The sequence below is a fragment of the Ranitomeya variabilis genome, chromosome 8, assembly GCF_051348905.1.
Source record: "Ranitomeya variabilis isolate aRanVar5 chromosome 8, aRanVar5.hap1, whole genome shotgun sequence".
Lineage (NCBI taxonomy): Eukaryota > Metazoa > Chordata > Amphibia > Anura > Dendrobatidae > Ranitomeya > Ranitomeya variabilis.
The window spans coordinates 103,816,115-103,842,591 of record NC_135239.1 but is presented as its reverse complement, the minus strand read 5'-3'; the positions used below and the strand labels follow the sequence as shown (position 1 = coordinate 103,842,591).

General features: G+C 43.8%; 2 protein-coding genes across 2 annotated transcripts in view; both read right to left on the bottom strand.

The window, feature by feature from the left end:
• Positions 1-26,477, bottom strand: part of COLGALT2 (collagen beta(1-O)galactosyltransferase 2) — a 248,408-nt gene that overhangs the window by 19,176 nt on the left and 202,755 nt on the right. Inside the window, exons 8-9 of the mRNA XM_077278788.1 lie at positions 11,368-11,474; positions 4,150-4,282 (exon numbers count right to left, since the gene is read on the bottom strand). Coding sequence (XP_077134903.1) covers positions 4,150-4,282; positions 11,368-11,474 — 240 coding nt within the window. The remainder of the gene's footprint in view (positions 1-4,149; positions 4,283-11,367; positions 11,475-26,477) is intronic.
• On the bottom strand, positions 15,858-26,353 carry LOC143788139 (uncharacterized). Its single transcript, XM_077277547.1, has 7 exons — positions 26,265-26,353; positions 24,550-24,598; positions 20,390-20,464; positions 20,083-20,293; positions 19,830-19,989; positions 19,070-19,718; positions 15,858-15,866 (listed from the first exon to the last, which is right to left on the bottom strand). The coding sequence occupies exons 1-7, from the start codon at positions 26,351-26,353 to the stop codon at positions 15,858-15,860; spliced, it is 1,242 nt and encodes a 413-aa protein (XP_077133662.1).

The window sequence follows — 26,477 nt, the reverse complement described above, 5'->3', positions numbered from 1 at the left end:
TCTATTGGTCAGTGGTAGCACACAGTCTCTCAATAAAGCTACAGTTCATGCACAACAAATCACAGTCTCTAGGCACACATGACCTGATTCTTCAGGCTTAAGTAGATCCTGTTCGTGACGCCAAGAATTGGAGCGCCCCCACACCGCCGCAGGGCCGAGGGGTACCCGGAGCCGGGCCTCTGGGATCTCAGTCCTGGGGTTGTCACGGTGGCTAGACCCGGTCCGTGGCCCTGTCTGTCAGTGGGGGACGTCCGTTGCAAATAGGTGCTGTTAACGGTGGTATAGCGGTGCAGTTGTGGGGTGCAGGTCGCGGTAAATAACGAGGACACCAGGTTGCAGTCTCTTTACCTCTTTACTGGAGATCTCTCGGTCCTCAGTCCAGAATCCGGTCCACCAGGCTGCGCAAGTCCGGCCGGTTCAATGGCACCTCCAGAGTTCTCCTCACAGGTGGAAATCAGTGCCTTCCTTCTTAGCGCTTTGTGTTGTAGTCCTTCCCTGCTGTGCTTACGGAAAGTACCCCACAACTGTTGTGTCTGTTTCTTAAGTTCCCTCACAACTCGATTAACTGATCTTCTGCTAATCTTCCGTCCCTTCCTGATGTTACAGTAAGAACGGCACCCGTTTGTCAGGTAGGCCTGGAGTTCTTCCGGGACCCTAGAGACGCCCCTCTCCCGCAATTGCCCCCCAAGACTTCATAGGTGATATGTGGTAGACAGCCCGCCTGAGACTGACTGTCCTGCCGCTGTTTGGAGTATGGCTTAAAGCTGTATATTATTCCACTCCCTCGGCGTTCCGGCCACCGGTAATGCGCCTCAGCAAGGTGCTGCCTCTTTCAACAAAACCCCTGCTGGTATTCTCCTTCTGCTCGATTTCGTTTCTCACTCAGCACAATCTATCTCGCTTCTAATCCTTTCTTAGGGCACCACCGCTATTCTGAGCAGGCACGGTCCCGTTACGTTCTTTCAATGCCAAGCCTCTGCCAGGATCCCACCCCTGGCAGAGACCCTACTGTCTCTTCCTCCACAACACCCTCTCTCACTAGGTGTTGCTTCGTTCGATCCAGTCAGCTTTCTCTACTAACTTCCTGCCTGACCCCCAGTTTACCCACTATGGTGGGGAGTGGCCTAATGAATAGCACCCTTAGCTCCCCCCGGAGGCCCAGCTGTGAAACATATTGGTGTCTGTGATACCTGATTGGAGGAACTCCTTCAGTGCCATCGAACGCACCGTGGCTCCCCTTAGTGGCGGAGCCACAGTACTGCAACGACCAGGACTCTGGGGCGCTGCAGAAACACTCCCATCAAACTTTTTATCCTTTTAATATACAGTGGGGAAATAAGTATTTGATCTCTTGCTGATTTTGTAAGTTTGCCCACTGACAAAGACATGAACATTGAGAGATAGAATATCAAAAATAAAATCCAGAAAATCACATTGTATAAATCAGGATCAACTTATTGATTTGAGTAGTCTGTATTGGAACCTGTGGCGTGCAGGTTTAACATCTCCCCTGGTTTGTACATCGCCGTGCGAGTGTTAGGGCTCAGCCATAACATTATAGAAACATTATAGCCCCCCCCCCCCCATTTAGTATGTTCTGGGGGGGCATCCGTATGGAGCTGGCTTGCGCCTTGGCCGCACAACTATAGGCCTAGTGCCTGGAGATTGCAGAGATTAGGGACCAACAGCTTAATGCACGTTTAGCCACTTCTAGTGACCATATTGGAACTTAAGGTAAAATTACCAGATTGCTTTGATGGAGATACAAGTTTTCATTTTTTTCTGCTCCATGTAAATTATACTTCCATTTACGATCAATATCCTCTGGGTTCGAGAGCCAACAAATAGTTATTATTTTGTCTTTACTCTGTGGAGATCCACAGTTTTAGCTGGGCATCTGTGTTCTTCTGCCACTTGGAGATCTCTTTCTAGGTTATTTTGGGGGCAGAATGCTTGCAAGGATGTTGATTAGTATGTTCGTAAATGAAGAGTTTAAGCAAGGTCTAGACCTTCTCATCAGACCCCAGCGAGTTATCTTTTTCCTAATGAAATCCCGTCACAACCATGGAACTACTTGTCCATGGATTTTGTCACTGATTTACCTAATTTTGGCATTAGTACTGTTGTGTGGGTGATGTTGGACCGTTTCAGCAAGATGGTTCATTTGATTCTGTTACGCGCGACACCACCCAAGTGTACGATAGCTCTGCCCCTAGCATGGACAGACCAGCGGAGCAGTCTGGAAACTGGAGGAGGACGATAGCGTGCACTGCAGGTATTACTAACATATTCCACTTAAATGTTGCACACTGCTAAGAGCCTAGCTATGTTGTTAATTTCTCATACTGTTAATCTTCATGATATACCCAAAGTACATTATTTCCAATAGAGGGGTTCAGTTTTTGGCTAGCTTTTGGTGTAGTTTTTCCTTCAGATTGGGTATCAAATTGTCATTTCCCTCAAGGTTCCTCAAGGTACCATCCCGAGACTAATAGACAGACTGAGTGGATGAACCGAGGGATAGAGCAATATTTGAGGTGTTTTTGTCTCTTCCAGTCAGGACCACTGGGTAGAATTTCTGTCTCTTTCTGAGGTTGCTGTAAATGACTGTACATCCACATCTACTGGGAACCTGCCTTTTTTTGTAGTGGGGATCTACATCCAGTATTTGGGAATTTTTCAGGGTTGCAGTCCTCCATCCCAGAAGAGGAGAAATTTCTATCCCAATCGTTAAACGTATGGAGGGAAGTTGAAAGGGACTTTTAGAGAATAGTGATCGGGACAAAAATAGAGCAGACTGCAGATGTAGAAAGGCTTCTGTCTTTAGTGTGGGGGAGATTGTGTGGTTACCCTGGAAAAATTTTAAAGTAGCTACTAGAAAGTTTGCCTCCAAATTTGTAGGTCCTTACAGGATTACTTCAAAATTCATTCAAAAATTTGAATCCCGTGATGGTTAAGCTTCAACTCCCTGTAGCTTAGAAAATAAACAACTCCTTCCATTTTTCCCTTTTAAAGAGCTTTAAAGAGACATCAGGTCCCCAGGACATTATTGAGGTGGATCTAGAGGGGGATCAGGAGTATAAATTAGAGAGAGTTCTAGGATCCAGGCGGGCAGACGCCCTTTGCAGTATCTCATCAAATGGAGGGATTAGGGTCTGGAAGATAACTCCTGGGTTAATTCGGAGTATCTTCTTGTGGATCGCTTATTAAGAAAGGTACATCAGCGTTTTCAGAGGATGGTAGTTTCTGAGGGTCCTGTGGCCCCTTGTAGAAGGAAGGGTACAGTCATATCTTGATTCCATGGCTCGAACCAGTGACCTCTGGCTGTGTGCTCGGTTTCCCACTCTGCTGGACCACAGCCTGTGTTGTCCCTGTCCATCTGCTGATAATGCTTTTGTCTTTCTTTTGCTTTGCTGTTTTTCTTTTCTGCAGGTGTTTTCACTTATTCATTTGGTTTGTCCTATCACATCTTGGGAGGGGCTATATATACTCTTCTGACATATGCAGTCTTTGCTGGCTATATTTCAAGTTAGATGAATTATTATAGTTCTAGCTACCCAGTGAAGGATTATTTTGCTCTACCTCTTTCTTTTACATGCACAGGAAGGAGCAACTTCATGATCTCCATAGACTAATATAGGCATCATCTGTAACCTGCTCTTTCATTGAAAGTGAAAATTAATTTTCTTTCTGTCAGGTGTGTATAGATTTTTGGAAAACTGAAAGCAAGTCTTCAGTGCAGGAGATAAAGAGAGGTGGAGATGAGCTCTACTGATTAGGATGGTTGTTTATATTGGGTGGAAATTGTTATTTTCCTATTTTCATATGTACATTTTTTCACATAAATATTATAACAATGATCAAGTCATGTGATTGTGAATTAGGAATCTATATTGCATTTATATTTCAGGCTCAAGGGCAGATTTCCCGTGTCATGTGAGGCAGCATGCAGCACAGGCCACTGTCTGTTCATACAGCCATATTGATATGTGTGTTGCCTAATATGACCAACATGGTCTCTATGTTAACAAGGAAAATAAAATTAACCACATGCAAACTCAAAATAGTCATTTGCATGAGGCCTAATAAGTGTCCTACAAACGATCTCTTTGCTCCTGTGGGAGATTTCTCAGCAGTTTATTCTCTCACCTCTTTCCAAACATAGTAATGGCTGAGAAAGCATCCAATTTCACCCCTGGTCAGCGTTCTCCCAGAGTAGGGGTCTTGATATCCCGGTAAGACATCTATATTCAGCGTCTTGATTTGACTTTCATTAAGGGCCCTATTAAGTAAATTATCACGGATGATTACATAGGAAAATGATTATATTCTTAGACATGCATTTCTATAATTACCGATACCATTAACCTTAGGCCGCATACAGTGTTTGTGGTTACAACATTGCTCAGCCAAAGCTGCTGACCTACATCTACCCACACAGCAATGTATTTCCAGGAATACAGGTGTCACTATATGTTCCCGGCTCTGCCTTAATAATAGCGCCATTGATGGGCTCTGTACAGCAGCAGGAATGTACTACATGCACATGCCGCTTCCTGTTTTCTTACTCCGCCGCATCACTGAGTGCTCATACTGGTGAATGCAGCTATTCAGTGATCATAGGACAGACATCGGAGACATAGTCAGCACCACAGGACTACAAAGGACATGGTAACCTTTGGCACACTTTTACAACTATGCATCAAATATGTCAAACATGTGTAATCTTGGCATAGAGTACAAAGAAGAGTTTGCGTGTATTTTTATAAATTAAACCATTTACAGAAGTGTAGTCTGCCTATTGCACACTGCATTGTCTTTACAAAGGGGAGACATTTAGACAATACTGGAGAGCAACTGCACAGGTATACCCCCTGGGGCCCTCATATCAGCGGTGGTCACTAGTACCATGCCATCTGCCTGGGGACACCACTCTGCACTTACAGTACTGTTTTATAGAGGGCTCTCGCTGCCGTCTTCCCCTAACTCTCCAAGTAGTCATACCTCCATAGTACTCTTTGCTAGGGGAATACAGATATATCTCTATATGACAGTACTCTATAGGCAAAAAGTGGAAGAGTAAAAGTTGAAGATTTTTTCCAAAAACTTATTAATGAAAAAAGTGCAAATCAATATAACACAATAATGTAATAACAAATTTGTAATCTACTATAAAATTGTCTAAGGGTCACTTCTGTCTGTCTGTCTGTCTGTCTGTCATGGATATTCATTGGCCGCGGCCTCTGTCTGTCATGGAAATCCAAGTCGCTGATTGGTCATGGCAAAACGGCCACGACCAATCAGTGACGGGCACAGTCCGGCGGCAAAATGGCTCCATACTCCCTCCCCAGTCAGCGCTCACACAGGGTTAATGGCAGCAGTAACGGACCGCATTATGCCGCAGTGTAACGCAGTGTCAGGACTCTGAACATTTTTTACCTTTTGTGCATTACTGCCCTTTTCCAAGACGGCGTCTATGGTCTCATGTGCACTGTGTCTTCCTGCTATAAAACTCCACCCCAGCCTTCAGTCTGTGCTAGAGTATTCTGCCTTGCATCCAGCTCCTGACCTCTGATTACTCCCTGGCTATATACCTGCTCCTGTGAACCTGTGTGGTGATCCTGCTACTCTGCTCTGAGTTCCTGCTGCATACACCAGTTTCCAGTAATCCTCCTTCATCCGCTGCTCGTGTTTACTTCCATCTGCATTTGCTGGACATGTAAGCTGTTTCTGCTCTGCAAAAACCTGAGACTATTAACTAGGCCTCCCTGGTTGAGCTAAGATATGACTTGAACTGCCTTATAAGCTTATCTATCTGTGTTTGGACTAAGACAAGGATTTATTTGTGTCAAGTATCCTCAAGAATAACTGTGCTTCATAGACTTTCTGCTTGATTGCATTTTCCTCTGAAGTTTCCTATAGACTGCTAAGCTGCGTTTAATATTTACACCAAGTGTTGTGGACTTGAGTTTCTCTCTGCACCTGTTTGAATCACTGTGTGATAATATAGACTTTAGCGCTTATAAAACTGTGTCCTGTAGTTGTCTTGTTCCACGCAAAGAGTCTCCTGAGTTATCCCCTATAATTATTACACACAGTCCATTAACACTGCTATTAACCCTGTGTGACCAACTTTTTACTATTGATGCTGCCTATGCGGCATCAATAGTAAAAAGATCTAATGTTAAAAATAACAAAAAAAAATAAAAAATAGTTATATACTCACCGTCCGTCGGCCCCTCGGATCCAGAACCGGCCTTTCCCTCTCCTCGCGACGCTCCGGTGACCGCTCCATGCTTTGGAAGACCGCTACGTCATCATCTAGCGAGACCGCAATGCATTCTTGGGACCGGAGCGCGCGAGGAGCATCAGTAAACGCTTCGCCTGGATCTGGGGCCACCGGAAGGTGAGTATATAACTATTTTTTATTTTAATTCTTTTTTTAACAGGGATATGATGCCCACAATGCTATATATTGCGTGGGCTGTGCAATATACTACATGGGCTGTGCAATGTACTACGTGGGCTGTGCAATATACTGCTTGGGCTGTGCAATATACTGCATGGGCTGTGCAATGTACTGCGTGGGCTGTGCAATATACTGCATGGGCTGTGCAATATACTGCTTGGGCTGTGCAATATACTGCTTGGGCTGTACAATATACTGCGTGGGCTGTGCAATATACTGCTTGGGCTGTGCAATATACTACGTGGGCTGTGCAATGTACTGCGTGGGCTGTGCAATATACTACATGGGCTGTGCAATATACTGCTTGGGCTGTGCTATATACTGCGTGGGCTGTGCAATATACTACGTGGGCTGTGCTATATACTGCGTGGGCTGTGCAATATACTACGTGGGCTGTGCAATATACTACGTTGGCTGTGCAATGTACTACGTGGGCTGTGCAATGAACTGCGTGGGCTGTGCAATGTACTGCGTGGGCTGTGCTATATACTACGTGGGCTGTGCTATATACTACGTGGGCTGTGCAATGTACTACGTTAGCTGTGCAATATACTACGTGGGCTGTGCTATATACGTGGGCTGTGCAATATACTATGTGGGCTGTGTTATACACTACGTGGCCTGTGTTATACACTATGTGGGCTGTGTTATACACTACGTGGGCTGTGTTATACACTACGTGGCCTGTGTTATACACTACGTGGCCTGTGTTATACACTACGTGGGCTGTGTTATACACTACGTGGGCTGTGTTATATACTGCGTGCATGGGCTGTTATATACTACATGAGCTGTGTTATATGCTACGTGGGCTGTTATAAACTAAGTGGCTGTGTTATATGCTATGTGGGGTGTTATACACTCCGTGGGCTGTGCTATGTACTACGTGGCTGTGCTATATACTCCGTGGGCTGTGTTATATACTACGTGGCTGTGCTATATACTCCGTGGGCTGTGCTATATACTCCGTGGGCTGTGCTATATACTACGTGGCTGTGCTATATACTACGTGGCTGTGCAATATACTACGTGGCTGTGCAATATACTACCTGGCTGTGCTATTTACTACGTGGGCTGTTATATACTACGTGGCTGTGCTATATACTACATGGCCGGCCACGAACAATCAGGGACAGGTGCAGTCCGGCCGCGAATTGGCACGGGATTTGAACCATGCTTCGCTAATTGGTCGCGGCTGGCCGAATCCTGTGTATTCAATGTATTATTCTAAAATCTTCATAAATAAACAACATACATATTCTAGAATACCCGATGCACTAGAATCGGGCTACCATCTAGTAAACTTAATAAAAAGCTCTACAAACCAGTAGATAACTAAAACATTAATTATGTCGTACAATGGCATGAATACATTATTTATGGTGATCAGGAACTCACGTCAATAAAAATGGTGCAATTGCTTTTTCTTCTGCATTTAAATCGTAATAAAAGTTCACATAAATATACAAATGCTTGCATATCTGAATGGCAAAACTGTGCCTAAAAAATACAACTTATGTATTATAAATTATCATTCAAATGGCTATGAAGGAGGGAAGGTGAAGACAAAGAAAAATTTCCACCAATACAAGTAAATTTCCATCAATACAAGTATTACATAAATAAAAAAACTGTACAACATACAGCTTAAGGTACAAAAGGAAAATTAAGCCAGCTCACCACATTCCAGGTGCACGAGAACTCCGTCCTGATGCGACAATATGCAACAGAAAAACAGCTTTGTTCCAGCTCTTTGATAACGATCGCTGTTGTGATCGAAACGCGTCGCTTGTTGTCCCTGTGTGCACATATGGTGCGGTCTTGGAGAATGTCTATTGTCATGTTTTAATTATTGGAATAAAATGTTGAAGATTTTTACCCAAGGAGCTGGAACAAAGAACCTTTTTTTTATTTTCTACAACATACAGCTGCCTCTTTCCTTTTACAGGACAGTTTTTGTCCTTCATGATAAAAATTTTTTTACGGTGTATTGTGCTTTTCTTTTTGCACATACAAGTGCTTCTCACAAAATTAAAATATCATCAAAAAGTTAATTTCAGTTCTTCAATACAAAAAGTGAAACCTATATACTATATAGAGTCATTACAGACAGAGTGATCTATTTCACCTGTTTATTTCTGTTAATGTTGATGATTATGTCTTATAGCCAATGAAAACCCAAAAGTCATTATCTCAGTAAATTAGAATACTTAATAACACCAGCTTGAAAAATGATTTTAAAATTCGAAATTTTGGCCTACTGAAATGTATGTTCAGTAAATGCACTCAATACTTGGTCGGGGCTCCTTTTGCATCAATTACTCCATCAATGCAGCGTGGCATCGAGGTGATCAGCCTGTGGCTCACACTAGATCTCAAGCAGCTTGGATTGTCTGCCTCTCCACTCTTCCTCAAGACTCTGGGACCTTAATTTCCAAGGTCTAGCTTGAAGTTTCCACAATCAGTGATGGTCTGGGGAGCCATGTCATCTGCTGGTGTAGGTCCACTGTGTTTTATCAAGACCAAAGTCAGTGCAGCCATCTACCAGGAAATTTTAGAGCACTTCATGCTTCCCTCTGCCGACAAGCTTTTTGGAGATGGAAATTTCATTCTCCATCAGGACTTGGCACGTGTCCACACTGCCAAAAGTACCAATACCTGGTTTATAAACAACAGTATCACTGTGCTTGATTGGCCAGCAAACTCGCCTGACCTCAACTCCATAGAGAATCTTTAGGATATTGTCAAGGGGAAGATGAGAGACACCAGACCCAACAATGCAGATGAGCTGAAGGCTGCTATAAAAGTAACCTGGGCTTTCATAACACCTCGGCAGTGCTACAGGCTGATCACCTCCATGCCACGCCACATTGATGCTGTAATTGATGCAAAAGGAACATACATTTCAGTAGGCCAACATTTTGAATTTTAAAATCATTTTTCAAGCTGGTTTTATAAAGTATTCTAATTTACTGAGATAATGACTTTTGGGTTTTCATTGGCTGGAAGCCATAATCATCAACATTAACAGAAATAAACACTTGAAATAGATCACTCTGTAATGACTCTATATAATATGAGTTTCACTTTTTGTATTGAAGAACTGAAAAAAAACAACTTTTTGATGATATTCTAATTCTGTGAGTAGCACATGTATATCTAAAAGGTCTTGTTCACATCTGTGTGTATGTTCAAGTGTAATATCTGTTTATGTTCATGTGCATAATGTGTATATTGGTATATTTTGTATAAGCTGATGTATATGTATGTATATGTGGGTATTGGCGTGTTGTGAGGCAGTGAGGGGTGTGATATGCGAGGGACGCTATGTATTCCCCAGGATGTGCATAGAAGCGTATTGAGTCCACTGGAGTGCAGTCACAGATATAGCTGTGGTTGCAATGCAGGATAATAGTAAGCGTGGACTTGGTGAAGCTATTTGACCAAGGCAGATTTAAGGAATACCGGCATGGGCTTCTATTTTTGGAGTGAACTACAGGATGGCAGTGGGGCGGTTCACTCTCTCTGGCCACAGATGCCATTTGAAAACCCTTCAGCAAAGGGCTGGATGTGTCAGTGATGGTTTGCAAGCTGCAGAGCAGGTGGCTCTTCAATATCCAGCTTGTGTCTGAGTTGGCACAGAGCCAAGGGAAGCGAACGCCTGGCGCCCCTCAGGGTAATATGGTGGTGCAGTCGCCTACAGCAATCGGTCTCGGATACAGACTGTTTTTGAGGCCCCGGTTGCGATCCAGAGGATACCATGTGTTTTTCATTTGTGAGTTTTTGGGCATTAAATACCTATGCTTTGAACTTTACTTGTTCACTGCCTCATTGTGCACAGTGTGAACACCGCCGCACTACAGTGTGAATATGTTACGGAACTGCAACACAGAACTAGGATAGAAGGGGGAAAACTGACCCTGCACTGAGACTAGGCTGATACCCTACAATGGAGTTGGCGACCAATTTCTTGCGAATAGACCCACTGACGATCCTAGGTTAATCTCAAGCAAAGACCTATAGATAGGGGGAAGTAGGTCCATAAAAGATCTAAGGACTGGGTATAAAAACAGGTCACCTCCTAATAGAAAATACAGAGAAGGCTGCAGAAACCAACAGAAAACAGAAACTAAAGATAGCAGAACCGGGGGTCCCAGAACTGCACAATATCAAACACAGAAAGCTATCAAAGCACCTAGCCAGAACTCTAGTGGATAAACACTGTTGTCCAGCAAGGAATGAGACCAGCAGCCAGGAAACCACAACAAGTTGGCGGATGGTCAAAAACAAAACAGATTCTAACAGTATTTGTGTGCATGACATATTTTTATGTGTGCATTGTGCATTTGTGTGTTAATATCTCTATGTTAACCCCTTTCTGCCATTGGACAGTATAGTATGTCCGATGGCAGAACCCCCACTTTGATGCGGGCTCCGGCAGTGAGCCCGCATCAAAGCTGGGACATGTCAGCTGTTTTGAACAGCCTATGATGTCAATTACAGGCCTCGCTCATCTTTTTAAGTGGGAGAACTTGCACAATTAGCTTCTGACTAAATACAGTACTTTTTTCCCCAACTACTATATAGGTCCTGGTGAGATTACAATGCGTATTGCACAGTTGGTAGAAGTAAGAGCCCCTCTCCCCCCAGGTTGCAGCCATTCTAGCTCAGCTATCCTGGCATACTTGAAATTAATATCACTACACAATAATAACTGTAATACTACTGTTTCTGGGCTGTAATGAGGTACTAAGGAATGACAGCTTATAATGGAATAGAGCGTGTGATATTCAGACATGGCCGTCACAACACTGCATTATCCATCATATAGAGAAAATTCTGACAGAGAGATAACATGGAAGGACAGTCACAGCAGTAATGTGGAGTTATAGACTCACTTGCCATCCACGGCATCAAATGTCTTTGCCTGGATTTGCAGTTCGTACAGACTGCGAAGCATCCGGACTCGACGATCTTGACGACGTTTCAGATTAATCATGAAAACCTGCAAGGAAACCATTATCAATACCAGTAACATATATATTAAATGCTAAATATTTTGCACACATAATGAAAAATGCAGACTGTAGAGGAGAATGCACATAATTCCTGGGTGATTGTTTCACAGTAATTGACAACTAAGTTCTTGTGTTTGTCTTTTATTGCAGACATAGGAATGACCAATTTTAGGTCCAGGCCACTGTGAGTGGACTACAAAACAGCTACGCCCAACCGCACTACATTGCTTGCATAACTCTCATAGAAATGAATGGGAGTTACTGAAACAGCCCAGCAAATTGTGCTACCCTGCTGGTGTAACTAGGGAGAGGCAAAAACAGCGAACAGCGAGGCTTGCTGTGCTAATCTGCTGCCATTAAAAAACTCATACAAAACAATGACAGTAGATCAAAAAGCAAGTCAATTTATTTTACTCCATTATATCATTATTTCCACAGCACTTTATAGACATCAGCATCGTTGTCCCCAATGGGGCTCACAATATAAATTACCTATCAGTATGTCTTTGGAGTAGGAAAGGAAGCTGGATTACCCTGTGGAAACCAAGGGGAGAAGATACAAACTCCTTGCAGATGTTGTCCTTGGTGGGATTTGAATCCAGGACTGCAATGCTGTAAGGCTTTACTGCTAACCACTGAGCCAAGTCAATAGCCAACTTGCTTATTTTCATGCTTTCTAACTAACTATACCAATTTCATAGCATACCCCTTTAACTTGTCTGCTGCAAAATGTGAAGACAACCGTACCAATTCTTTCTTGCATTTATGCATTTATGGAGCCAGAAGTAAGTGACCTCTAGACAACTTGGAAACCAACCATAGCCTGTAGTCTGAGAGTTTTATCTGTGGAAGCCTACAACATTTTTAGCTGACAGACTAATTCTTTTTGTATACCAACTATAAAATTGGAAAGGTAATCACTATCTAAAGGTTATTCCCATCTTCATACACTCACCGGCCACTTTATTAGGTACACCTGTCCAACTTCTTGTTAACACTTAATTTCTAATCAGCCAATCACATAGCGGCAACTCAGTGCATTTAGGCATGTAGACATGGTCAAGACAATCTCCTGCAGTTCAAACCGAGCATCAGTATGGGGAAGAAAGGTGATTTGAGTGCCTTTGAACGTGGCATGGTTGTTGGTGCCAGAAGGGCTGGTCTGAGTATTTCAGAAACTGCTGATCTACTGGGATTTTCACGCACAACCATCTCTAGGGTTTACAGAGAATGGTCCGAAAAAGAAAAAAAATCCAGTGAGCGGCAGTTCTGTGGGCGGAAATGCCTTGTTGATGCCAGAGGTCAGAGGAGAATGGGCAGACTGGTTCGAGCTGATAGAAAGGCAACAGTGACTCAAATCGCCACCCGTTACAACCAAGGTAGGCCTAAGAGCATCTCTGAACGCACAGTGCGTCGAACTTTGAGGCAGATGGGCTACAGCAGCAGAAGACCACACCGGGTACCACTCCTTTCAGCTAAGAACAGGAAACTGAGGCTACAATTTGTACAAGCTCATCGAAATTGGACAGTAGAAGATTGGAAAAACGTTGCTTGGTCTGATGAGTCTCGATTTCTGCTGCGACATTCGGATGGTAGGGTCAGAATTTGGCGTAAACAACATGAAAGCATGGATCCATCCTGCCTTGTATGGAGCATCTTTGGGATGTGCAGCCGACAAATCTGCGGCAACTGTGTGATGCCATCATGTCAATATGGACCAAAATCTCTGAGGAATGCTTCCAGCACCTTGTTGAATCTATGCCACGAAGAATTGAGGCAGTTCTGAAGGCAAAAGGGGGTCCAACCCGTTACTAGCATGGTGTACCTAATAAAGTGGCCGGTGAGTGTATATGTGTGTTGTTAGATAGTGCTTGGTAAAACAATTGCAATTTACCGCCTAATAAAATTAGCAGCTGTTCTTGAGATATTAATGCTATTTTTTTCTTTTGTTTATAGCCTGTTGCCTAGGAGACAGACCACCGCTGATCTAGCTTGTAAACACTGTGCTGAAGCTGACCAGGATTAAGAGGTAACAGTGTGCTCTAGTGATCACGGCCAGCTTAAAAACAGTGCTTGCAAACTTACAGAAAAGTGCTTGAAAGCATGGAACAGATTCTGTTTTCTAGCAGTGGCAGTCAGTCTCCAAGGCAATATGATGCAAACAAAAGAAAAGTTTTATTACCTCAAGAACAGCTGTTACTCCCCTATCCGTATACCAGCGCTGAGCCCTGCTCCTTTCTACTATGACATGTTTTCCAACACAGGAAACTCCTTTGACATCATCCCCCAAAGGCCTTGTAAGGCCGACTCAGGCAGCAAGTGTTGTCTGAGTATTCAGTATGCTTTGCATTCAGTTACCACATGTATTTCTGGAGTTTGCCTCACCATCCATCAGCTGGTTAATCATCTGTTCATCAAACTCCTACAAGTTCACCATTAATCTGCATTTACTTCCTGGCTCAGACCTGTGGAGATCTATTTGCTTGCTATAAGCATAATGAACTCTTCTCTGCTATACAAGTGCTGTTCACACTACGACTACCACAACAGTGTGTATACATTGTGAGTAGTGTTGAGCATTCCGATACCGCAAGTATCGGGTATCGGCCGATACTTGCGGTTATCGGAATTCCGATACCGAGATCCGATACTTTTGTGGTATCGGGTATCGGTATCGAAACAACATTAATGTAAAAATGTGTAAAAGAGAGAATTAAAATAAAAAATATTGCTATACTCACCTCTCCGACGCAGCCTGCACCTTACCGAGGGAAGCGGCAGCGTTCTTTGTTTAAAATTCGCGCTTTTCTTTCCTTTACGTGAAGTCCCGGCTTGTGATTGGTTGCGTCGCAGTCACATGGGCGACGCAACCAATCACAGCAAGCCGTGACGTAATTTCAGGTCCTTAAGGATTTTAAAATTACGTCCCGGCTTTGTGATTGGTTGCGTCGCAGTCACATGGGCGACGCAACCAATCACAGCAAGCCGTGACGTAATTTCAGGCCCTTAAGGATTTTAAAATTACGTCACGGCTTGCTGTGATTGGTTGCGTCGCTCATGTGACTGCGACGCAACCAATCACAAAGCCGGGACGTAATTTTAAAATCCTTAAGGACCTGAAATTACGTCACGGCTTGCTGTGATTGGTTGCGTCGCCCATGTGACTGCGACGCAACCAATCACAAAGCCGGGACTTCACGTAAGGAAAGAAAAGCGCGAATTTTAAGCAAACAACGCTGCCGGTTCCCTCGGAGAGGTGAGTATAGCAATATTTTTTATTTTAATTCTTTCTTTTACACATTAATATGGTTCCCAGGGCCTGAAGGAGAGTTTCCTCTCCTTCAGACCCTGGGAACCATCAGGAATACCGTCCAATACTTGAGTCCCATTGACTTGTATTGGTATCGGGTATCGGTATCGGATTGGATCCGATACTTTGCCGGTATCGGCCGATACTTTCCGATACCGATACTTTCAAGTATCGGACGGTATCGCTCAACACTAATTGTGAGGCAATGACCGGGGTCAAATGTGAGGCTCGCTATGTGTCCCCCAGAATGTGCAGAGAAGCATGTGGAGGCCATGGGAGTGCGTTGTAGTTACAGGCTTGGCTGTGATTGCAATGCAGAATAAAAGTGTGTGTTAGTCTTGGACAAGCTATTTGTCCAGGGCAGATTTAGGAAAACCTGCCATGGGCTTTTATTTTTGAAACGGACTACTAGAAGGTAGTGGGGCGGTCTGTTTCCTCCCCGGGCCTGGTTTTCCAGGTTTCCCTTTCAGAAGAGTGTTGAGTGTGTCAGTGTGGAGTTTGCAAGGTGCAGGACAGCTCTGCAAAAGCTCAGCCTGTGTGAGGGAACACAGAACCAAGCAGAGCGAACTCCTTGCACCCCGCAGCGTAGTAGAGTGGTGAAGTCACCCTCGGTAACCAGACGCATTTATGGACGGTCTTGTTTCCTGGCTGCAATCCGTAGGATACCGTTTTGTTTTGTTTGTAAGTTTAAACATTAAAACTGAGTTTACTTTGAACTTTCCTGGGTCACTGCCTCATCACTGCACAGTGAGGACACTGCTGAACTACAACATCTATGCAAGCAAGTATTTAGTTGCCTGTACATCACTTCTGCCTGCAGTTTGCTGATTGTCTATATCTCTCTCATTGACCATCTACCTCCTGATAGCATACAACTCTGCCATTAACCATTTGTTTGCTAAGTGTCCTGGACTGTGTATATCCACATTCCTGGCTGTGTGTCTTCTGGTGTTTCCTGCATGCCCTCCTGTCCTGGCAATCATTGAGCCACGTGGTGTGTGGCAAACCTTGCCCACTCTGCTATCATCTTCAGTCTGTGATGCTCAACCTGTCCCACGGCTTAGAGAATCTAAATCACAAGGTTAGGTCATGTCACAAACACAATACCCATTTATTAAGAAGGGAATATCACTTTAATCAATTCTCTAGAGATTGATTAATGAACAGCCTGTTGGGCCAAATGCAACAGAGAGAGAGGACTTTGTAGCAATGTTTTTCCTAAGCCCCACGTGGGTTAAGGCTAGTTTCACACTAGCGTTAACTGCATAACGTCGCAAATCCGTTTTTTTGCCGAAAAAACGGATGCGTCAAAAAAGTGAAAAACGGTGACAAACGTATGCCACGCATCCAGCATTTCGACGGATACGTCGCAAATCCGCTAAACGTTTCCGTCGAAAATACTGGATGCGTTGCATACGTTGCATACGTTTTACCATCCGTTGTATCCGTTTTTCCGACGGATCCGTTTTTAAAATGGGAGGCTCCCAAATTTGATTGGCTACTGGAAAATTTGAAAAACTATATAGTACTGTATTTACAGCCCATCTTTGTGGGTTTTAGTTTTGTGGCAGCGATGGAAGGTGTTCTTGGGAGGATTGCTAGTTTGGTTACCGACGTTATCTTTGAGACAAATCGCCTGGATATCATAGTGCGGGAGAAGGAGGCGGCAGCGGAAAGGCGTAGGATGCTTCTGCAGCAACGGAGACGGAGACGACTCTGGATTCATCCGATTAATCAACTACGGATGACCCGGGGTGTCCAGTCCACTCTGTACCTGGAGTTGCGGCACAATCCACACAAATTCCACAACTACGTGCGGATGAGGATTGAACATTTCAATTTTTTGCTTGCAAAACTGGAGGATGTCATCCGAAGACAGGATACAAGGATGAGGCTTGCCATCACACCGGCGGAGCGGCTGATGGTGACCCTGCGGTAAGCCTCTTTTTTTTATTTCATTGCTGATATTGAATGTTATATTACATGCTGCAAATACTGCGCTGACATATTGCGCACTATTTTCTGCAGCATGTAATTTTGGTTTTCTTGGCGGACATTCAACTGCTTTATTTAAATGTCATTGCTGATATTGAATGTTAGATAACAGACTGCAGAAAATACTGCGCTGAAATATTGCGTTGCATTTTCTGCAGTTTTTTTTTTTTTGGGGGGTTTGATGACATGCAACTGCTTTTTTTTCTGTCATTGGTCATTTTGAATGTTATATTACATGCTGCAGACAATACTGCGCTGACATATTGCGCACTATTTTCTGCAGCATGTAATTTTGGTTTTCTTGGCGGACATTCAACTGCTTTATTTAAATGTCATTGCTGATATTGAATGTTAGATAACAGACTGCAGAAAATACTGCGCTGAAATATTGTGTTGCATTTTCTGCATTTTTTTTTTTTTTTTTGGTTTTTTGGGTTTGATGACATGCAACTGCTTTTTTTTCTGTCATTGGTCATTTTGAATGTTATATTACATGCTGCAGACAATACTACGCTGGCATACTGCGCACTATTTTCTGCAGCATGTAATTTGGGTTTTCTTGGCGGACATTCCACTGTTTTTTTACACCGGTTTCATGCTGGTTTTATTGGGTGTCCCGTCCTTAAAAAAAAATTAACAGTGCCATATTAAAACTTGTTGGTCTGTGCAATTTTTTCTAACATTTTTTTTTTTTTTTTTAAAGTTTCCTAGCTACGGGTGAATCTATGACTTCGCTCCATTATCAGTTCAGGCTGGGCATTTCCACTATCTCTGGAATAGTGAAGGACACATGTCGGGCTGTTTGGACCACTTTGCAACCAGAGTATATCCCCCAACCATCCATGGAAATCTGGTTGCGAAGTGCTGAAGAGTTTCAGCAAATTTGCAATTTCCCTAATTGTGTGGGTGCAGTTGACGGGAAACATATAAGGATTGCGAAACCGGCAGGAACAGGATCGGAGTATTATAATTATAAGAAGTATTTCTCCATCGTCCTTATGGCTATTGCAGATGCCAACTGCAGGTTCCTTGCCGTGGACATCGGAGCATATGGACGGTCCAACGATTCGCAAGTTCTTAAAAACTCTCCGATTGGTCGTTGCCTTTATGGAGAGAGCTACGATTTACCGCCAGCCAGACCACTGCCAGGAACAAATGACCCAGCCCTGGAATATGTTTTTGTAGGTGATGAAGCCTTTCAACTGTCGCCGCACCTACTGAAACCGTACAGTAGCCGGAACTTAAACCATACCAAGCGGGTCTTTAATTACCGGCTTACTAGAGCACGAAGAGTAGTGGAGTGTTCCTTTGGCATATTGACGGCGAAGTGGCGAGTTCTGCTGACGGCTATCAAGCTGAAAACAACAACTATAGACGAGGTAGTTAAAGCCTGTGTGGTGCTCCACAACTTTGTCCTTTCAAAGGAGCCCGTTTCCTTGGATGATGAAGATTTGGAGACCACCTTGTGGGACTACCGCAGCAGCTTGGTTCGCTCTACAAGTTCAGTTACAAGGATGAGGGACCAGTTTGCCGATTATTTTGTCTCACCTGTCGGGCGGATCCCGTGGCAAGACATGATTGTGTAACCAGTTTCCCATGTGTTTTTTTTATGTAAAAAATGTGTTTCTGCCCCCCCAAAAAAAAAAAAAGGCAAAAAAGCGTGGTTTTCTTGCTAGTAAAACCATTATGTTATACCTTTAACATGTCTGGTGTTTGTTTTTATTAAACCTTTTTTATTATATTACCTTAATAAATCCACACACACACAAAGAGTACAATAATAATCAGAATTTTATTTTAACTCTTTTTTTTTTTTTTTTTTTTTGCCAAAAAAAAAGTTTTTTTTTATTTTCCAATTTTTTTTTTTTGAAAACTTTGCAAAATTTTTTTGACATAAACATTTTAAAAACATATTTACAAGTCTTCAAAGTTTTGGGTGGAGATATGAGAGGAGGAGGGGCAGGAAGGTTGGACCACGTCGATAGGTGGGGAAACCCTACTTGTTTGGGGTGCAGTGGAAGGGGGGGTTAAACCAAGAGGCTGACCAGAGGGGGGTGGTGTTGGGGTAGGGGGAAGAGAAAAGCTGAGTAAAGAAAACATTGGGGAAGTAATTTGGTCTGGGGGCCGGGATTGTTGTGGGGACTGGGTCGGGTATTGTGACTGGGTAGGGTAGTGGGACTGGGTTGGGTAATGGGGCTGGCGTGGGGTTTGGTAATGGTGCTGGTGTGGGGATTGGAGCTGGGTTTGGTAATGGGGGGTATGGTGTGGAAATGGGGCCTGGGGTGGGGCCTGGGGTGGAATTGGAGTGGAGGTGTGGGGAGGTGTGTGGGTAGATTCATTAATGGCCTGCAGTGCAGCATTATGGCAGGTATTCATTACCCGCATCTGTTGCTCAAAAGAAAGCTTCTCCATGCTCATGAGCATGGATTGGAAAAAAAGATTGGCCGGATCGGGACTTACAGCTGAATGCAGCCTATCCAAGCGACTGCTGGTTTCACGGCTTGTTTCACTGATGCGTGACTGCACCATGTTGAAACCAGCAGTCACTTGCTCTCCCAAAATTTTGAAAGAGCCTTGGAAGGATGCATTCAGGTGTAAGAACTCAGGAGCATAGCTCCTTTCCTGACCCCTCTGTCGCTGCCGCCACGAACCTAATGGTGGTGTCGAGGTGGCAGGATCAGAGGGGTGGGGTAAAGGGAACGCTAACTGTTCAGCATCAGATGCGAGCAATGAAGCCTGCAATAATGCTCCACTGCTTGGGGCGGATGAAGTGGAGGGGACAGAGGGGTCAGAGGAGGGGACAGAGGGGTCAGAGGAGGGGACAGAGGTGTGGGGCCTACCGACGTGGCCCTCAGTGGCGGACTCAGGAGGGATCGCTCCAGAGGGCGCAGAGGAAGATGCAGGCGCCCGGTGGCTGGAGAAGGTGCTGTGAAAGAAAAAACAAAAGAAATTAATACATTGGAATGAAAAAGCCCTGACTGAAAGCAAACTAAGTAGACAGGTTAACATGGTTATTAGTGGGCTGTAGAATACTTACACTCTGCTCAGCATGGTTCGCCTCAGGAAGGAGAGGGCCTGGCCATATTTGTATTTGCTCCTCTTCCTTCCTGCAGAGCCACTCGGGGCCTTCATCTCATCGTTGAATTCCCTCTTAAAGCGATCCCTCAGTGACCGCCACCGCTTCCTAACCTTTCCAACTGTGAAGACAAGAATCAAAAGAAAAAACAAAAAATTGGTAAATGCAATACATTACAGTCATCTCAAAACATCACTGGAAAGTGAATACTTACCTAGTTTGCTCTGCTGCTGAGGATGAAGGTCCTCCCGCCTTGGAAACAGGTTGCGACACACTTCGTCCCAGAGCCGACGGGTGACACCGGTATCAGCATGCCTGCGGTCAGCCATGTTCCACAGCGGCTCCCGCTCGCGAACCTCCTCGATGAGACAATCGATGTCAATGTCATCATCATCATCCTCTTCTGCGGGAGCACGCTGTGAAGCCTGTGTCAAAAAAAAAAAAAAGGAAAACAAACAAATTAGTACACTGAAATACTAAAGTACCAATAGAATCCCCCTCCCCCCCAAAAAAAAACTCACTGATGGCCGACCGCGGCGACGAGTCCGCCGACTCTGGGAGTTTCTGGGAGAGCCTTCAGCGGCAGCAGCAGCAGCCTGAAATAAAGTAAACAAATTCTCAGTTAAGGTAGGCAGGTGTTTAGTAATCTGTTTTCTGTATGGTGCAGTGTGATGTGCGAAGCAACTGTTTCACCACTACTTACACTTGGTTCCTCCTCCACTTGCATCTCTCCACCCATCTCGCCCCCTTCTGACAGCTCCTCATCTGATTCAGCTTCCTGTTGAAACATAATTTATGCATGTGGTTAGACATCAAAATGTAATTTTAAAAAGCGAAAAAAAATAAACCCATTTTTTGTGTTAACTTACCGATACACGCTGTTGCTGTGGAGGAGGGCTGTCAGAAGAGGACATTGTTTTGTGGTCCTGGTGGGCAGCGGCTGTGGTCCTGGTGGGCAGCGGCTGTGGTCCTGGTGGGCAGCGGCTGTGGTCCTGGTGGGCAGCGGCTGTGGTCCTGGTGTTTCTGTAAGTTAAAGAGACACTTGCAATCTGCTCGACACATTGAAGTAGCAGATTGGGGGTCTTCAAAACTTACTTCTAACACTTCTTAGCTGTGGTCCTGGTGGGCAGCGGCTGTGGTCCTGGTGGGCAGCGGCTGTGGTCCTGGTGGGCAGCGGCTGTGGTCCTGGTGTTCCTGTAAGTTAAAGAGACACTTGCAATCTGCTCGACACATTGAAGTAGCAGATTGGGGGTCTTCAAAACGTACTTCTAACACTTCTTAGCTGTGGTCCTGGTGGGCAGCGGCTGTGGTCCTGGTGGGCAGCGGCTGTGGTCCTGGTGGGCAGCGGCTGTGGTCCTGGTTTATCTGTTAATATGTATAATGGATCTATAGTTAGACCACCCCCTGAACTAGGTAAATGTTCAACGATAAACACCCTACTAAAATGATGTCAGAAATGTTCATACAGGTGAACATCAAAAACCCCCAAAAAAGTTGCACGTTATACCATTCATTTCCATGTCCCAAAAAATTAAATTTTTAAATGTTAACACAATGAAAAAATATATTTGACACATTTTATTTAAAAAAAATAACCTCCCCCCCACCCCAAAAAAAAACAAAAAAACTTTACAGGTTAACCTTTATTAAAAAAATGAGCCCTCAACCAACCCTGTATTGCATGTGTAACCATTGGTACATACACCAGTTTTAAATTTACCTTTATGAAATAATACTACGGACATTTTTTTAAAAAACATTTTATTATTATTTTTTTTTATTATTATTTTTTATTAAATAGAAAAAACCCACACTCACACATTCAAACCACAAGCTGCAGACCGCTAGACTTTTTTAAAAAACACATCAGATTGAAAAAAAAAAAAAAAAACACATTTAAACCACATGCTGCACAGACCACTATACAGTCAATACATCAGAAAAAGGCAAATAACCAATTACAGCATGGACAAATGCACATGCAATCAACAAGACGCACACAAAAAACATGCATGGTATGTGTCCACATTCCGGATCGCATCAGAATTTGGTCAGGATTTCCCATCAGTATTTGTAAGCCAAAACCAGGAGTGTAAAAATTAGGTAAAGTATAATACGAAAACAGGCACACTTTTGCTTTTATCACCCACTCCTAGTTTTGGCGTACAAATACTGATGGAAAATCCTGACCACATCCTGATGCAATCCTGCACATGGACACATACCCTCCCACATGAACAGGCATAAAATTGGCAAAGGCATAATAAGGTGCAGGCACATGATACAAAAGCACACAACCGTCCAAAAATACACACATACACATGCATGCACATAGCTTTATGCAAATACACATATGTACAACAAAGGCAGAAAGGTGAACCCAATCAGAAGACGCATACACACACACACACACACATACAAAAGGCTGACAATCCTTTGGCTGAAGCAGCAGGTCTTCACAGTGGCTGGAATCAGGCTGCATCTGGACTCTAGCATGGCACTGGCTGGTGCAGGACGATGGCAGGCCTCAGGTTCTCTTCAGGTTTTAAGCTCTTTCGGTAGTCAGTACCTCATATACACACACAAATGCACAGGCACACAGATGCACACAAAAATTGCAATACTCACACTGGCTCTATGGTGGCTGGAGTCCTATGGCTGGCTCCTGTGGCTGGAGTCCTGTGGCTGGCTCCTGTGGCTGGCTCGGGTCTTGTGGCTGGCTGGGGTCCTGTGTCTGTCTCCTGTGGCTGGCTCTATGGTGGCTGGCTCCTGTGGCTGGCTCCTGTGGCTGGCTGGGGTCCTGTTGCTGGCTGGGGTCCTGTTGCTGGCTGGGCTCTTGCTGGCAGGCTTCTCTCTTTTGTCTTCTTGCTGGCATATGTGGGGTTGAAGGCCCAGGCCAGGTTTATATAGATTTGGGGGTGTCTGACCAATTGGCAACAAAATACTACTTCTGAGCATGCTCAGTGTAAAAAAAACGTATTGCAGCGCTGTATTGCGTCGTCCGACGTGTCCCGACGCATCCGTCGCTCATAGGCTTCCATTGCAGCCAACGACGTATGCCGCAGGATGCGTCGCGACACGTTTTTTAGGCGGAGACAAAAAACGTTACAATCTACGTTTTTTTGAGACGACGTGTCGCCAAATTTCGACGCATCCGTCGTAAAACGTACACGACGTATGCCAATCCGTCGCCATACGTCGCCAATACAAGTCTATGGGAAAAAAACGCATCCAGCAAAAAGTTTTGCTGGATGCGTTTTTTCTGAAAAAAGACGTTTTGAGACGTAATGCAGTTAACGCTAGTGTGAAAGTAGCCTAAGAGAATGATGTGTGCCCGAATAGGCCCTGCAGCAAGCAATCTGGGGTCAGGTAAAATCCATTAAAATGGCTGATTTTTACAATATAAAATGATCATCTACAGATTTGATTAAATGATTGATTGCCCGTGTTAAAAATTAAATCCAACAATTTGCACTAGCTTCCTCATCGATCCCTAAAAAATCACCATAGTCCAACATGTGTTTTGGTGCCATGATCATTCAACTATTTCATTTCATTTGTGTATTGGGGCCTTTCCGAATATTGCTGGGCAACCTCTATTACTAAGACCAAGTCACCCCAACCTCCCTTTCCCCTCAAAAAAGGTCCAAGTTATTCCCTTTCCATAAAATAGGGAATGCCTGCCGATTGCTGGGGAGTTCTGACAACTGAGACCCCAGCAATCCTGAGATTGGGGCGCTTAATCCCTGAGAAAAGTATTTGGCTGCACAGTCTTGAATGGAGCGAAGGTGCGCATGCTAGGCCTCTGCTCAATTCTTTATACATCAGACTTTGTCCATAGGAGAAAACTGTGCACAGTATTGGACTCTCTGGCAGTCCCATTGATAAAGGATCTGAGGCCAAGCTCTCAGGTCAGGAATGTGCACCTCTGCTCCATTCAATATAAGGCTGCAGAGCCCTGTTCTCAGAATTTTAAAGATCTTGGGAATGCTTTGGGCCCCAGTGGTCTAAAGGCCACTGCAAGTGATTCCCTGTCTTACCTTTTAAAGTCAAATTTGTGACCCATTGAGATCACAGTGTTTTTATCAGAAGTAAACAAAAGGGCAGCTAAGTCAGCTGTGTAGTATGAGGACCTCCCCAAAAGGCGTTCATGAACTGTTACATGGTGCTAGATGCTCCTTTCAGACAAGTAAAAGAAAAAACTCCATCTCTCTGCAGTAGAACAGTGAAACTACAAGCTTCTCTTAGGAACTTGTGGCCTTGAATGTTTTCTGCATGTAGACAAATGATCAAACTGTGAATCTTTTGATCCGGAGGAAGAAAGCTGCCTTGAGTTTTCAGTCTTGTAATTTAGTCAGGAAACACCTGGGGCCAATTAGTGTAAAAGACTGTGACCAGCAGCTCTTCAATTAGTGGACCTACATTCCTGCCCTGGAATCCTTGGAATGGTTTTATTACCTACTACCTCTATCAAATTTTAAAAGTTAACCCTGAAGCTGCCCCTCCAGCTTCTTTGACCTTTGACACTGCTAAATCACTATGTAACCCATTTTTTCATGGGGCTAATTATTGCAACTTGTAAAATGGCATACTTAGAATAGATGGCTATGTGGCACCTACAATTATCCTTTAATCCAGACAGAGTGCTTGAATTTCTGTGACCGCCTCTGATGATCTAAACCATTCCTGTTGTGTGATCACAAGGAGCTCTCTGAAGACTTTTAGTAGCTCTAGGAAGAGATTTAAAAGTCCACATTAAACAACCCGTCAAATAGGGAATATAAGGCAGCACTTAGAGCAAAGTGCTTGTTAATAGAGGTGTAGCTACTTGATCATTCCCCACACTGTCATAGGACCCCACTTTCCAATGCAAAAGTATTACTCATAGTAACTTACAATATCCACATGACAAGTAAGGTAACAAAAAAAACAGTTTGCTATTCTGACAGGTCTGTTTTCAGGAAAAATTATACTACCCAAATTATAATAATCCTGGTTCTTTGTGTTGTACTATTCCTCTGTCATTCCTTCTAGGAACTTATGATACAATTAACAGCTGGGTGATAAAGATTTTGGGTGTCAGTTATGAACATGTACACACACACATAAAGGAAAAAGGGAAGCACAGCACATACACACAATTGGTCTCCCTATAGACTAGAAAGGCCCTGGCCACGCTACTAAAAACACCACCATGGACCTAGCTCCCTAAAAGACCATTGAGGAGTTCCTCCTACCTCCTAAGGAACCAGAGGGAAGGCCACAACACACTGCAAACAAGAGAAGAAGAGAGTGTGAAGTAAGATGCAAAATCCCTGAGTGAGAAGCTAAAACATGTTCATATTGGGTAGTGAGGGAAAATGATGGTGAACCAAAATAAAAGGAACAAACAACCTCCCAGAAACCTAACTGTGGCAAAAGGAAAAGGTGATAGGAAGGAAAGGAAAAAAAAACTCACTGCAGAAATACAACTGGAGTTTACCAAACATGGAAAGCCCCTTAGCTGTGTATCTGGAACTCCTGAACACACATCCACCAAGAGGTATAGCAAGCAAGGAAGTGCAGTGAAGGGTGAACATATAAAACCCCCACCCAGAATATGAAAGGCAGACCAAAACAGGAAAATGAGAAACACCTGGAGGGGAGAAAACCCAGACAGGAAAACAAAGACAATATAAACCATCAGTACTTGGGCAGGGAAGAAAGGGCAATAGCTTAGCAGGTAGGAGAACTGACCACGCAGCAACAGGTTAACGGATTGAATACCCAAACCTAGCCATGACAGTGTCCCTAGACAGTGTGACAATGTCCATTCAGTGCCGGCCCTATCAGACTGTGTAAGCTGGAAACACCCAGTTGGTAATTTATTTATATAAAGTATTTCAAGAAGAAATAACAAAATAACACAGCAGAGCGTTGACAAATAAAAAAAATTCTCCAAAATCCTTATTTAATAAGGCATAAAAGTATGCACTAAACAGGCAAGTCAGGGAACTGAATACATATACCACTGATACATATCAGAGAACTCTATCACAGGGAAACACCCTTTTACTGGACATAAATCACAGGGTACAACTCCACATGAATATAGATCCTACAAAAAATCTGGAGTAAATATACACCCAAAAGCATAATTCACTAAAACTCAATTTTTATTATAAATATCACATACACAGAGACAATGTACATAAACAAGGTGCTCATAGCATACACGTACAAGGGACCAAGACAACTGCAAGTAACACCATAGGGACACTAACAGGCAAAGCACCGTTCAGTATAAAACTGAGTCCGGTTCAGATGACCACATCTGACGGTATGTGCATCTCCCATATAACCCTTTACGCCTACATAGGCCAAATTAAAGGACAGATACAACCATGTTTGTCTTACCCATCTATGTTGGTGCCAGTGTCAGTCCCGCTGTCCCTGAGCGTAACTAGCATAATCGGCCCAAGTCTCTGGTGTGAAGCTAGCCTCATCTTGAGTAATGCATGTAAAGTGTTCTATTAATTGCAGTGTCACCAGCTCTAGTTCAGCCTTTTAGAAGCGTTAAGGATAGCTTGTTTAGTTTGTTGATAATACAATTTGGTTTACATTTTTAGT